Below are 13,788 nucleotides of genomic sequence, written 5' to 3'. Positions count from 1 at the left end.
ACGGATATGGGTCCCCACCCTGAGACCCTCACAGCCACAGTCATGGGTCCCACTCTGAGACCCCTCCCACCATGACGGTGGCCCTGCCCTGAGCCTCCTGCCTTCCCCAGGCTCTTTCCCAGCCTCAGCATCACCACGGAGCTCACCCACCCTTCCAACATGCGCTTCATGCAGTTCCGTGCCAAGGACAGCTACTCTCTGGCGCTTTCCAAACTAGAAAAGGTGAGCAGCCCTGCCCTGTGCCAGCTGCCACCCCAGGAGCCCAGAACAAGTGGGAGAGAAGGGGCTCGGGGAAAGGGGGACGGTGCCACGGGAGGCTGGGCTCCGGCCCCCTCCTGCTGGGAAGCTCAGGAGAGGAGGTGGGGGCCCAGCATGGACAGGATCCTCTTGCTAGTGGAGCCAGGAGATGAGCAGGGTGCTTCCCTGACCGTGTGTGGAGCACTGGGAATGTGGCCCGGAGCAGCCCTCCATCTCCCTGAGCAGGGACCAGGCCTGGCTGTGTCTAGAGGCCAAGGCCACCTGTTCTGGGATGGTGAGTTGGTCAGAAACCCCCGTGGGGAGCCCTCACATCTGTGGTTGTAGAGGGTGGCCAGCAGCTCTTAGTACAAATAACGCACATGGCTGCGCTGTTCCAGACTCCTCCACTGCCCCAGTCACTACGCCCAACCTTGAAACGGGTTTGTTGTAAGCACTGCCTCCTAGTACTGACGCGGGACCGGGGGCCTGAGAGGGAAGGGGCCTGCCCTAGGTCGCAAGGCAGAGAAAGTGACTGAGCTGGAATCGGCTTTCTGCCCCTGCGGCTCTGTGAAGGGTACCAACCAGGGTCGGCTGTGGAACCCAAGGGCACAGGCACCCAGGGCTGCGGAGGGCACGGCCACTGTTGCCATTGCCTTGATGTTTGGCTGACCCCAACCCACACACATCCCACCTGTTCAGGCCAGGGCAGCACCACCTTGTCCACATGGGGGCCGGTGCCCAGGCTGCCCTAGGCTGAGAGCAGGGAGGGGGCATGCCGCGTCGGGGAGACTTGGGCCACCTTGGTCAGGAGCAGCAAACCCCAAGCTCACCTGGGCTGAAGTCCTCATCGGCAGGCTGCTGGGCCTGCGTGGCCGGCGGAGCGTGACGCTGTGGAGGCCCCACGGAGCCAGGCCAGGCCTGACCACCGACACCAGCAGAGGACACACACTGGCACTCCCTGTGACACAGACACAGCTTTGTCCCATCTGAACCTGATGGAGAGTGAAAGTGGGTTCCAGCCAGCCGTGGACTGAGAGCCTGTGGGGAGCCTGGAGTCAGTTCTGCCTGCCCCAGAAAGGTGGGAGGAGGCCAAGCTGGACCGGCCCCCAGGCCCACAGGGGCTCCTGCCTCCGCGGTATCAGCCTGAGGCGTAGGGGGACAGCTGGTCTCACCACAGGACAGGGCTCTGTCTACATTGCCCGCTGCCCGAGCCCACCCTGCCCAGCATTGGGAGCACCTAGCCCTGGTCCCCAGTGCAGCTGGCAGAGGGGTGCTCTCTGCAGCTCGAACCACGGGAGGGAGGAAGTTTGCCTCTGCAGTCCCAGCGTGCTGGGATTCCATGTTCAGGTGCCGTGCCGCTCCCCAGTGCTGGAAGGACTCTAGATCTGGAAGACCGAGTCTGCCCTGGCGTGGATAGGGATGCTGCACGGGTTGAGGCAGCCAGCCTGACGTGGCTCCTTCAGCCTCAGCCTCACACCTCTCTCTCCCATGAGGCAGCTTGAAGGTTGGGTCAACAAGCACGCTCCTGCCCCCTTTCCCGCCAGGCAGACATCACCAATCACCCACCCTCTGCCCCGGCGTGGGACCCCAGCTCCTCCCCCAGCTTCGCCTCCACCAGTGCCCAATGCTGCCAGGGCGGGAGCAGCCAGCTCTCCATCTCAGGGCACGGAACAGTCCTGGGCCCCGGTCATGTGATTCCGTGGCAATCACATGGGGACAGGCAATCAGCTGTGCTGGGGACCAGGGCTAGGGACCAGGGAGAGGTCAGGACGTCAGCAAAGCCCCCAGAGCAGCCATGGTCTCCTCTGGACTGACATAGTGCTGGGGTCCTTGTGGGACAGACACCCTGGGCCCTGGGCAGGGCCAGGCATATACAGAGACCTGGGGTCAAGGGAGGAGAGGACACCGTGGACCACCTGACCCATCACCTCTGGAGATGCTGGGATCCACCTCCCTGGCACGCAAGGAGCCTGTAGAGGGCACGAGGGGCCATGTCTTCCCCAGCCTGGGTGGCCTTGGCCCCGGCTCCCCCTTGGGACACTCTCCCGTGGGACTCCCTCCATGGGACTCCCTCTTGGGTCTGACAGGCCAGCACACAGTGACCTGCTTCCAACGGGGGCACCTGTGGCAGCTCCAGACACTTTTTTTTAGCAAACATCAGGGCAGGAGAGGATTGGCAGGATTCAGAATTTCCGGATGGCAAGAGCAGGGCGCTCGACCAAGCGCAGCACCCGGGGTGTCCGCCGGGAATCCTTTCTCTCATCATAGCCCCGCAGCCTACTCTCTGGCCCTGAGTGTGTCTGGAAAGACACAGCTGGTTGAGGCCTGCTGGTGTGTGTACACGTGGAGACACACACTGCACACACACAGTGCACACATGCCCTTACCCCTGTGGCTGCCGCGCCACTGCAGGGACCTTGGTACCAGCCCACCTGAGGCCCCTCTTTTCCCACAGAGGGAGCGAGAGAACGGCTCCAACCTGGCCTTCATGTTCCGCCTGCCGTTCGCCGCCGGCCGCGTCTTCAGCATCAGCATGTTGGACACGCTGCTTTACCAGGTCAGCTGGGTGGTGGCAGCAGGAGGGTGGTGCCTGGGTGGGACCCGTTATGCCCTCGGCGCTGCAGCCTGGTCCCCGTTCTGAGCGATATGCCTCCCTCTGAACGACCTTCCCTGGATTCCATGGAGGCCTCTGGGCCCTGTCCTTGTCCTGGGAATTTCTGGGCCCTTTTTGACCTGTGGGTGCTTGGCAAGTAACTTTCCTTAGAAAAGGCCTCCTGTGGGTCACACGGTGCTCGGGGACCTGGGGACTTGTATGTGTGTGCAAGGTACGTCGGGCCCGTGGCCAGTGGGGTGTGGACCTGCATCCCACATGGTGCCCACGTGCCTTGCTCTGGGTCCTTCCCTCCCTCCCTCCCTCCCCGGCAGTCCTTCGTGAAGGACTACATGATCACCATCACACGGCTGCTGCTGGGTCTGGACACCACGCCGGGCTCTGGCTACCTCTGTGCCGTAAGTGCCCCTGCTGGTCTGGGCCGGGCTGGGGGTGTGCTGGGCTGTCCCAAGCCAGTGGGTGGACACCCACCCCTGACGAAGGCAGCCCGGAGGCTCTGGGTGCTGCCACCTGCCCAGGGCTGGCTGGCTCAGGGCTCCCGCACTGCAGATGAAAATCACCGAGGGCGACCTGTGGATCCGCACCTACGGCCGCCTCTTCCAGAAGCTCTGCTCCTCCAGCGCCGAGATCCCCATCGGCATCTACAGGACGGAGAGCCACGTCTTCTCCACCTCAGAGGTTCTGGGTAGCCCGGGGGCTGGGACTGGTGGCCCCATTGCCCTGTGTGACTCACGCCATCCCTACCTTCGGTGCTGGGGACATGGGCTAGATCAGCTTTGCCATTGCCAGCAGCTCTTTCCATCTGGCCCCGGCGCCCACACTTGGTGCTTCCAGCTGGGGCAGCCGTGACCCCAACCGGGGGCAGAGAAGGTCAGGGGAGGCTTGAGGAAGCACATGGGCAGGCCCACGGTACAGCCCACACAGCGGGCACCCTGCCTGCCAGCCCTACGCATGTTCCGGGCAGACCACAGGCAGAGGCGGTGTGGGGGGCGGGGTGCGTCCGCAGGCCCCAGACTGTGCCTGGTTTCCTTTGCAGCCCCACGATCTCAGAGCCCAGGTAAGCGACCCCTCTGTGCCCACGCAGCCTCTTCCAAACACCAGTGCATCCCAGAGAGAAGCCTGCCAGGCACTACCCACCCACGGGGCCCTGGGGAAGCCAAGACAGGAGTGGGTCCCACATGGATATGTTGGGCCCAGCACGGCTCAGAGAGGGTGCTTGACAGTCACTCCCTTCTGCACTGGTGGCAGGGAACTGAGGCCTGGGGGGAGTTGCCTATGAGTTTGGACGCAGGCAACTCTGTCTGCCCCTCTCAGGCCCAGCCCTGGCTCCCCCAGGCCCCACCAAGGCAGGCATCCCCCATGGCCATCTGGCCTGATGATCCAGCCTCCCAGGCTTTTCTGAAGGTGCCGCCCAGATGGGGGGCCCCACCTCTCCCCAGCACCCCATACCTCTCAGGCCCTTGTACCCCACATCCCACATTCTGCCCGCTCCAGGCCTCTGAAAGTTTTGTTTACAAGAGGGATTGTGGCCCATCTGCAGATGGAGAAATTGATGAACAGAGGGGGTGGATCCCCAGGGCAAGGCCAGGATGTGCTGGGGTCCAGATGGGTCCCCAGCCAGAACCACAGAAATAAGAGCCCAGAGAGGTGAAGGGCGCTGGTGAATCCCATGACCAGGGTGGGACAGGGCGGGTAGCCCGGAGGTCTGGGCTCAGGAGGAACCCTCGGACCAGGTGCATTCTCCCCAGAGGAGGAAGGTGCATGCACCCCTGGGGTCTGTCCTCTTCCCGACACCCCCAGCCGCCCCCACGCAGGTCCCCATGCCCCACAGCCCGCGCCCCCTCCCCACCGCCTCACCCCTCCCCTCCTGCCCAGTCCCAGATCTCAGTGAACATGGAGGACTGTGAGGACACGCGGGAAGTGAAGGGGCCCTGGGGCGCGCGCACTGGCACTGGAGGCAGCTCCCACAGCCGCCACACGGGCGGCGGCGACCCCGCGGAGCACCCGCTGCTGCGGCGCAAGAGCCTGCAGTGGGCAAGGAGGCTGAGCCGCAGGGGACCCAAGCAGGCGGGCCGGGCGGCGGCCGCGGAGTGGATCAGCCAGCAGCGCCTCAGCCTGTACCGGCGCTCCGAGCGCCAGGAGCTCTCTGAGCTGGTGAAGAACCGCATGAAGCACCTGGGGCTGCCCACCACCGGCTACGGTAAGGACGCCCGGCCCGGGTGCGGGCGGCACGGACAGACGGGGCCAGGGTCGGGCCACAGCCAGGAATAGTCGGCTGCAGCATCCCGGGGCCAGGCCGCCCTCCTGCCTGTCTGTCGGCCTTTCCAGCCGCACTCTGCCGGCTCCTCCTGGGGGGCCAGCTGTGGGCACCACCACCACGGCCCCAGCAGAGACCCTGTGCAGAGGAGGGTGGAGGAGGGGCGTGGCCATAGCCCACCCCAGTGCTGGGGGCACAGGACCTGGCAGCATCCTTGGTGCTGAGCCCCGTGGGGAGGCGCCCGTTCCCACTGCCCTGGGGCCTCAGTTTCCCTCTCTACTAAATGGGAGCTGGCTGAGCCCTTCAGGGGAGCCAGCTGTCGGGTGCAGAGGGCCAGGCTGGGCTCCCCAAGTCAAGAGTGTCCATGATGGGACAGCCGGCTGCAGCCGGTCCTGCCAGACATGGAATACCCAGGGCCCCTGAGTTCTCACAGAGGTTGTGGGAGCCCGAGCCCTCCCAGCAGTCAGTGTGGAGGGGACCTTGTCTTTGAGGTGACAGCTGGGGGAATGGCCCATGCCAGGACACACCTCCGTCCGCCATGGCCCGCTGCCATTCCCCTAGCACATCCCCCCTCCTGCTGCTCAGGGAGCCCGGCATCTCTCTCCAGCAGCAGATCTGTGCAGCCCCTCTCTCTGCACCTTGTGGTGGGAAATGTGCTTGGGCCACAGGTGCCATGCCTGCATGGAGGGAAGCTCATCCCCCTCTCTCACTCTAGAGACGCTACCTCCGTTGATGAGACCACAGGCCCCAGCTCCCCTACACTGGGCTGCTCCCTGGTGACGCCCACCCCTGGGCTGCATCAAGGCTTTGCCCTCTCTTTGGTTCCATCTCGGGGACCTGCCCAGTGCTTAGGGCTGCCTCTGTCCTGTTGGGGTGTCAGGTCTCCCAACCCTGCCTCCTGCGTCTATCACCTGGGTCGGGGGCCTTGACTCCCCCGAGCAGAGTCCAGGGCTCAGGGCTGGCCCGGGAGCTGCCCACGGGTCACTGGGCTGGACTGTCTGCCCGAAGGAGACTCAAAGGCCAGGGTTTGGGGAACAGGTGGCCCATGAAGACCCTTCCTGGCCCCAGCCCTGTGCGTGTTGTGGAAGGCGTCCCCATCTCCCCTCCTAGAAGCTTCCCTCCGTCCCCACAGCGTCCCTGTCCCGGGAGGGGCTCCTGAGGCTGAGAGGGGTGCCCAGCATTCACTTTCATGTTCCCCCGTGATGGGAGAGGATGATCCAGCCCAGTCCGGCGCCCCCAGAGCTTGGCAAGGGAGGAGCAACTGCCTTTCTGGTGACCAACTCGCTTCCGGTGGCCAGCACTGGCTGCAGGTCCTGGGGTGGCCGGCCGCCCGCGCAGCTGCTCCCGCACCCTCCCGCTGTGCCGCCCGCCCGCGCCTCGCTTGCTGACTGACTCTCTCTCTCTCTGTTTCTGTCTGTGCCTCTTTCTGTGTGTTCTGTAGAGGACGTAGCAAATTTAACAGCCAGTGATGTCATGAATCGGGTAAACCTGGGATATTTGCAAGGTAATTCTGCTCTGGCGGGCCCCGTACTGCGCCACGGGGCTCGCCAACCCTTCGCCACTGGCAGCCTTCTGCGCCATCCCAGCCAGGCAGGTGCACAGGAGCTGTGAGAGCAGGTCCCAGCTGTCAGCCAAGGTAGCCCTGTTGGGCGAGGCCTCACACATCCAGAGTGTCCCCTGGCTGGGTGCTGAGGACGGGCCTGAGGCTGAGGTCTAGGGCTCATGCTGGTCAGGGCGCTGCTGGCCACCAGGCAGGGTGGAGACTGCCCAGCTTGGGGCTCACCCAGTGGTGCTGCTGCTTTGCTGTTTCAGATGAGCCCTGAGGGGACCGGTGGGACACCTGGCCTACAGCCAGCCCCTCCCTGTGGCCGGACCCATGAGAGGTCTGAGGACCCTAAGCTTCCCTGTTCTTGGGAAGCACCCAGATGGCTCCAAGCCGGGGCCCCAGGAGGAGCTCAGTGAAGCCTGGGCTGGATGCAGGGTGGGGATTCCAAGCCACGGGGAGTGAGCAGCCTTTGTGGCTGCCCAGTCTGGGTGGATGGTGACCTCTGTCCTCCAGCTGGGGCTCCACGAGGGGATTCTTCCTGCTCGGCTAGGGCAGAGCGGGTCCATACCCTGTCCTGGGTGCTCAGAACCCCATTTCTTCCAAAAACATGCTGCATCCCATCAGTGCTCAGAGCAGTCTGGGCCGCTCCTAGGGGGTCCTGGCAGCCTCGGGAACTCAGAGCTTGCACCTGCTGCCCCCCTCCCTACAGGGTAACCTGGGAGCTTGAAAGGCCTCCTGAGCCCACGCAGGTGTCAGCTTGGGAGGGACCTGTGTGGCAGGATGGCCGTGCATGCAGCTGGAGGCAGGCCCAGGCCCAGGCCCAGGGCAGCCATGGAAGTAAAGCTCCAGCCTCTCCCGGGTCTGTGCTTTTCCCTGTGATGGCGCTCAGGGAAGTCCCTGGCTCTGCTGGGTACTGTGGGGCTCGGATCCACACCTAGTGGCATTCATGAGCGGGATGCACCGTCCCCTGCTCCCCACGCCCACAGTGCGGCTTCTGGCAGCTCCTGCTGCGCTCCAGGGCAGGCGAGGCCACAGCGGGCTTGGGGCGACGGCTCACAGGACCCATTGGGCGGGCATTTCCTGAGCTCAGACTACGTGCCCGGCAGGGTGAGGGTGCCGGGGCTAGGGGGCTGCACACCCATGTTTGGATTCAAGCAGAGCCCAGGCCAGGTCACAGAACAGGGAGAGTCATGCTCTGTGGGGGGAGGATGGGCAGCATCTTGAGGCCCCTCCAGCATGCAGCCCCCACCCCGCACGCAATGGGCGGAGCCAGCCCAGCCCCGATACGCGCAGAAACACCTCTTTGTACCTTCCTCATGGCCGCCCTGGGGGAGGCCCTAGTTACCCCATTTATAGAGAAGGAAACTGAGGCTCGGGTCAGGTAGCTCTGGCCCAGGGTGGGGGATTCAGGCAGGAGTGATCGTGGATGCCAGTGGCCATGGGGTCTGGAAGCTCTGGGAGCTGCAGGGTTAGGGCGGGGTCTGGAAGGCAGAGTTCCCACTGAGGCCTGGAGTGAGGGTCTGGCTGGAGGAGTCAGATAGCCCTGGGGACCAGGAGTGAGGTGGCCCTGCTCCAGGACATTCTCCAGAAGAGCCAAAGCCATCCCCGGGCACACCTGCTGCCTGCCTTTACCAAGCACAGTGGACACTCAAAGCTAGACCTCTGTGCCCACCCTGGGCAGCCAGGGCCAGTGCCACGTGACTGACCACAACCCAGCCCCTAGCACTGCAGCTGGGGCCCGGTGTCCCCACCCCCCTCCCCGCCCCGCCCCGCCCCGCCCAGCCTGGCTCAGCCCAGCTACGAGCTCTACTCATGTCAGAAGCATGTGGTCCCGGCGCCCCAGGGGGACAAGCTGGGGCCTGGGGGCTGGTCTGTGCCTGCCAGAGTGAAACGAGCTGGTGGCCCCTTGTTCTCGGTGTCCCACCGTGTGCTCATCATGAAGCCGGTCAGGCAGCTCTGGTGGGGGGGGGGGCGGGCAGGGTCCCAAGAACCTATGAGAGCCGCCTGCCCCACCCACTGCTGCCCCCTTCCTGTGACACCTGCTGTACGGCCACCCCAGAGGTGTGTGCAGGCACCCGGGTGTGGTGCGAGGGTGTACCTCCCTGCACAGCCCCAGCATGAGGTCCCTGGGCCTCCACCAAAGGCCTGGGGAAGTCCCTGCCCTGGGCTTTGGGAAAAGAGCAAGAGGGCTGTGAGGGGCAGGTGTCAGGCCGTCCTGTCCCCCAGGCATGGACACAGGAGCTGGCACCAAGTGACCCGCGCAGGGTGCGAAAGGCCCAAGGCAGAGCTGGTCTCCTGGCCAGAGCTGCCCAGTTGGCCCCAAGTCCTAGTCTGTGCCCTGCCTCCCAGGCAGCCGCTGTGCTCACAGTGGGAAGGCCAAAGCCCCCACAGCAGGGGGACTGGCATGGCCCCCGCCTGGCTGGGCAGCCAGCAACCTCCCGACTTTTCCTTTCACAGGGGCCATAGTGAGGCTGTCCCAAGGGAGAGGATGGGCAGAGAGAAGGGAATGGCAGTAGCCAGGATGGAGGCTGCCCAGGGCAAGTCTTCCTGAGGTTCACTTGTCCTGGGTCACCTTTGTTCTCTGTCCGTGGAGCCTGGAACAGGAAACGGGAGGTTCCCTTAGACACTGTCGGATGGGTAAACGGAGGCCAGAGGCCCTCCTCCTCAGCCAGTGAACCCAGGGCCACTGATGGGATGCTGGCCTCTCCCTATGCTTGGCAGCCTGCCCTGCTGGCCACACAGAGACTGAGATGACGGGGCATGTTTCTCCAGAGCCATTCTCACCCCGTGAGCCAGATGCCAGGCTGTCTCCCACGAGGCAGGGGCCATGTTCTCAGAGGGATGAGCTGGGGCGGAGGTGTGCCCTGAGCTGATGCCACTCAGGACTCGAGTCCAAAGCAAAGGGCTGAGCACAGGGAGCAGGAGTGGCTGTCCAGGCCTGGGATGGCAGCACTGCAGGGGTCCTGCAGGAGGGGCAGGGCTGAGCAGCCTCCAGAGCCTGTGGTGGGTGTGGATGCGGAGGACAGCGTGCAGGTGTGTGTGCAGGTGTGTAGGGGTTTGCAGACAGCATGGATGTGGGGGGCTGTGGAGATGTGTGCAGATACAAATGTGTGTGGCATTCAGGAGTGAAGATGGAAGAAGTATATAGGTGTGTATTCAGGGCATGTGGGCGTGTACACAGGTGTGTGTATGGGGGTTGGGCGTGTAGTTCCGTGTGGATGGATCCAGGTGTGTGCAGGTGGAGATGAAGGGGTGCATGGGAGGGGAATGGTGAACATACACCTGCCAGCATGTGCTAGTGTGTGACCTACGTGGCAGGTGTGTGCGGGTATGCTCGGTGGCTCTGCTCAGAGCCACCCTTTGTGGTGATGCCACCTGGCACCAGAGGGGGGTATAGGTCAGAGCTGGCTCCCGGCTGCCCTCGTGGCTGCCCCCTGCCCAGTGTGGGGATGGGTTGGGGACAGGTGTCGGTCGGGCCCTGGCTGGACTCACCAGGATGAGGCGCTGGAGCAGAACACTGAGGAAGGCCGGAAAGACAGCTCATTCTGGAGCTCCCACGCCTCCGGGCCCCTGCAGAGCTGGGAGGGGCAGGGCTAGGGGTGACATTTGCCCGGCTGTGTCCTTGCAGATGAGATGAACGACCACCAGAACACCCTCTCCTATGTCCTCATCAACCCTCCGCCCGACACGAGGCTGGAGCCCAATGACATTGTGTGAGTAGCACCTGCAGGCTGTGTGCAGATGCCCTGGGCACCACATGGGCACTGGGGAGGCGGGGCCACAGGCACCACAGGAGAGCGGCTCAGAAGAGGGCTGGGCAGGGCCGCCCGGACCACACCCCCTCCAGGAGCCCCTCTGCCCTCCCACAGCTATCTCATCCGATCCGACCCCCTGGCTCACGTGGCCAGCAGCTCCCCGAGCCAGAAGAGCAGCTGCAGCCACAAGCTGTCATCCTGCAATCCCGCGACACGCGACGAGACCCAGCTCTGAGCCAGCCCTCCACGGAGCTCCGGCTGCCAGGCAGGGGAGTGGTGCCCTGCCCAGGGTCCTCAGGAAGGACGTGGAGGAGCAAGGACACAGTGGCACTCGGGTGACCCTGGGATGCCACACTCTGCTCATGCGGCTCCCGGAACTCCACCCAGAAAGGAGGCCCTCATGCTGTTGGGGGAGGGCCAGCTTACCTCTGGGCACCTGCAGGCTGGTGGGGAGAGTTTTTTAACCTATTTTTACAAATCGATGAGTCCACGTCTCTTTACACAGATGTACCGCAACTCGTGACCAGGGCCGGTTGGGAGGGCAGTGCAGGGAATGGACACCCTGCAGGGCTGAGGCCAGGCTGTGTTAGAGGGTGGGGCTGGGGTGCATGGGGAGCGGGAGAGAACCCAGAACCCGGGAGCCCCACGTGGGCCACAGCCGACTGTGAGCCGGCCGGAGAGTTCACAGCCAAGCAACTTCACTTCCCGCCAGCCAGGGCCTGGGGGCCAGGGTGCTGGTCTCCACTCTGTGGGCCGGGCGAGGGGCCCTCTGCTGTTTGCCGTCCTGAGCCCCTTCTGGAAGTTAGAAGCCTCGAAGGGCCCAGGGAAGCCGGGCATGTGTGAGGGGTGTGTCCCCAGGTCCCCAGACAGCCCTGCTGCCATGGGCCTTTCTGAACAGAAGCAGGAGAGCCGCTTTCTCTACTTCGCACTGAACTTCTCCAGCTCCTGCGTCTGGGGGACGTTGGGCGCACAGATGGTGCATTTCCATGGACCATTTTATACCCTTTTAAAGCAAAGCCTCGTTTTCTAAACCCCGACCTGTGAAGCACAATTAAGCCTCTGGGCTGGGCCGTGTGGACGGAGGATCTCAGCAAGGGGAATCCCAGCGGCGGCTGACAGCAGGAGCCGCCCTGAGTCCTTTACTGCTGGGTCCTTTGCTGCTGGGTCCTTTGCTGCTGGGTCCTGACTGATTTGTGTGGTCAGCGCTGGGACCGTCTATTAAACGGACGCATTCTGGAGGCACGAAGTTATAAGTTGTCTCGCTCATGGTTCCAAGCTCTCACCCCTCCCAGCCACCCCATTTTAGGGTTAGAAACACCTGCTGGGGCCTCCCACCCCAACCTCACAGGCAAGCCCCTGTCCCACAGCTAGGCCAGGACAGCCCTTCCCAAAATCAGGACCCAAATTGTATTTAGCCATTGGTGACGGGATCCTTGTAGCCAGGAAAGCTGCCTGGTGGTGGAGGTCCCAGAGTCCAGGAGGGCTCTCTGGTGTGCTGCCCATCAGCCTCACCTCTGTAGCCAGGCATGGCCCTGGGATCAGCACAGAGGCCCCAGGCTCTGCCCGCAGTGGCACAGAACTCCTGAGGCCAGCGGCTACTAGGGATCCCCTACAGAGGGTGTCAGGGCTGCCCCAGGTGGGGAACGTGTGCGTGCCTCACCATGTTCATTTCAGGGTACCCCAAGAGGCTGATGGAGACAGACCAAAAGGCCAAGGCGCAGCCCCTCCCTGGTGTCAGGGCAGACACCGCAGCTGCTGGAGAGGCCAGCCTGGCCACACAACTAGCCAGCCCTCACTCCCGGCCTTCCAGGACCCCCCTGCTCAGAAGGCGCCCACTAGCCCTCGCGGGGGGGGGACAGAGCTGGACGTGGGTGGTCACAAAGAGGCTGTGTGGATTCGGGGGGCAGACAGTCCCAGGACCTTGATGGAGTGGCAAGGGTTGACATTGGGGTGGGGTGGCCAGGGCCTGTCCCAGCAGGGCTTGTGGTCTGTCAGGCCCCGGGGATCCAACTGGCGAGCTTGTCCTCCCCTGCAGTCCCCCTGCAGCAGGCTGGCCCAAGCCTGCCCGACCTGGGCGGCCTCTCATGTCACCCAAACCCTGGCCCCCAGGAGAGGGGAGGGGGGAGAAAAGCCACCCTGGCTGCTGGGACAGGAGGGTCACCTTGATCTCCATCCGGTTAGGGCTGCAGCCTCCCCCCCCCAGCCCCACACTAGGAAGAGCTGGCCTCTAGGAGGCACTGAGGGGCAGTCCCGTGACTTGTTGGGGATTGACTTACGATGTGGATGGTGTCCCCAGAGTCCACCTCCGTGATGCCAGCAGGCATCTTCACCTTTGAGCCTCTCTCCAAGGCTGAGTGGAGTCCCCCAAAGAGGGTGGGGGCTTGCTGCCCAGGAGAGGCTGGGTGGGCACCTTTGGGCCTCTGAAAACACAAGAGGTTCATTCCCTCCTGCATGTCTGCTGCCACGGCACCATTCTCATAATCTCCAGTAGCGAGGTCACTTCCGGCCTAACCCTGGACATCCGAGGGGGAGGCGGGCATTCCCTGCACCTTCACTAACCACAGAGGATGCCAGGCCCTGGGCCTCCTGCTCTGCCTGGACAGAGCTCATGTGGGCAGCTGTGGACGCAGGCGGCACCCAGTGCCCAGTGGCCTGTGACTTCTCCCGTGGGTAAGACAGGGAGCCAGGGGCTGGAATCAGGCTGGTCTGTGACTGTGAGATGCCAGCTCCCAGCCCAGTAAAAGCTGTGCGCAGCATCTGGAACGTCTGCGCTCTGCCTTGGCCTCCATGGTCTTCATCTCCAGGTTTAGGGAGCACCTGGGGTGCCTCTCAGCTTGTCCCGGGCCCACTCATCAACACCCCCGGCTTACGCAGTCGTGACATCAGGAAGGTGGATCCCTGCTCCCCCAGCTGTCCTCGTTCACCATCGTGTCTCCCAGCCGCATGTCCTGCTGACCCATGCAAGGTCCCCGTGCAAAGCCTACACCAAGCAAAGCAAGATCTGAGCAAAGGTTGCAGAACTGCATTCCGTGTCATCACCGCCCAGAATGAGCTAACAGGATTTTTTTAATGCTTTACAGGTTTTGAAACATACAAAATTAGTGAGAAACCTGCTATTTTCCTTATTCCTGACTCATCTAACAGAAAACTGGGCAGGGCACAGTATCTCACACCTATAATCTCAGCACTTTGGGAGGCCAAGGGGGGTGGATTGCTGGGGCCCAGGAGTTTTTTGTTTTGTTTGTTTTTAATTGAGACGGAGTCTTGCTCTGTTGCCAAGCTGGTGTGCAGTGGCACGATCTTGGCTCACAGCAACGTCTGCCACCCGGGTTCAAGCGATTCCCCTGCCTCAGCCTCCTATCTGGGACTACAGGTGTGTGCC

At 63.5% G+C, this 13,788-nt stretch overlaps 1 protein-coding gene across 5 annotated transcripts in view; it reads left to right on the top strand.

Moving 5' to 3' along the window:
• The window catches only part of KCNT1 (potassium sodium-activated channel subfamily T member 1), a 70,437-nt gene extending 58,883 nt beyond the window's left edge, over positions 1–11,554 (top strand). For 3 of the 5 annotated variants that reach the window (XM_017505680.2, XM_017505686.2, XM_017505684.2), the window contains 9 exons: positions 111–222; positions 2,693–2,794; positions 3,163–3,246; positions 3,398–3,526; positions 3,885–3,905; positions 4,724–5,048; positions 6,547–6,609; positions 10,280–10,364; positions 10,521–11,554. In XM_017505680.2, coding sequence (XP_017361169.1) covers positions 111–222; positions 2,693–2,794; positions 3,163–3,246; positions 3,398–3,526; positions 3,885–3,905; positions 4,724–5,048; positions 6,547–6,609; positions 10,280–10,364; positions 10,521–10,641 — 1,042 coding nt within the window. In that variant the 3' untranslated portion in view covers positions 10,642–11,554. The remainder of the gene's footprint in view (positions 1–110; positions 223–2,692; positions 2,795–3,162; positions 3,247–3,397; positions 3,527–3,884; positions 3,906–4,723; positions 5,049–6,546; positions 6,610–10,279; positions 10,365–10,520) is intronic. The other 2 variants (XM_017505685.2, XM_037730274.1) reach the window with 1 other exon arrangement.
• Positions 11,555–13,788: the final 2,234 nt, after the last annotated feature.

The sequence above is a fragment of the Cebus imitator genome, unplaced genomic scaffold (assembly GCF_001604975.1).
Source record: "Cebus imitator isolate Cc_AM_T3 unplaced genomic scaffold, Cebus_imitator-1.0 Scaffold339, whole genome shotgun sequence".
NCBI lineage: Eukaryota > Metazoa > Chordata > Mammalia > Primates > Cebidae > Cebus > Cebus imitator.
Note: the sequence above shows the minus strand (reverse complement) of the source record. Positions and strands in the feature narration are given on the sequence as shown.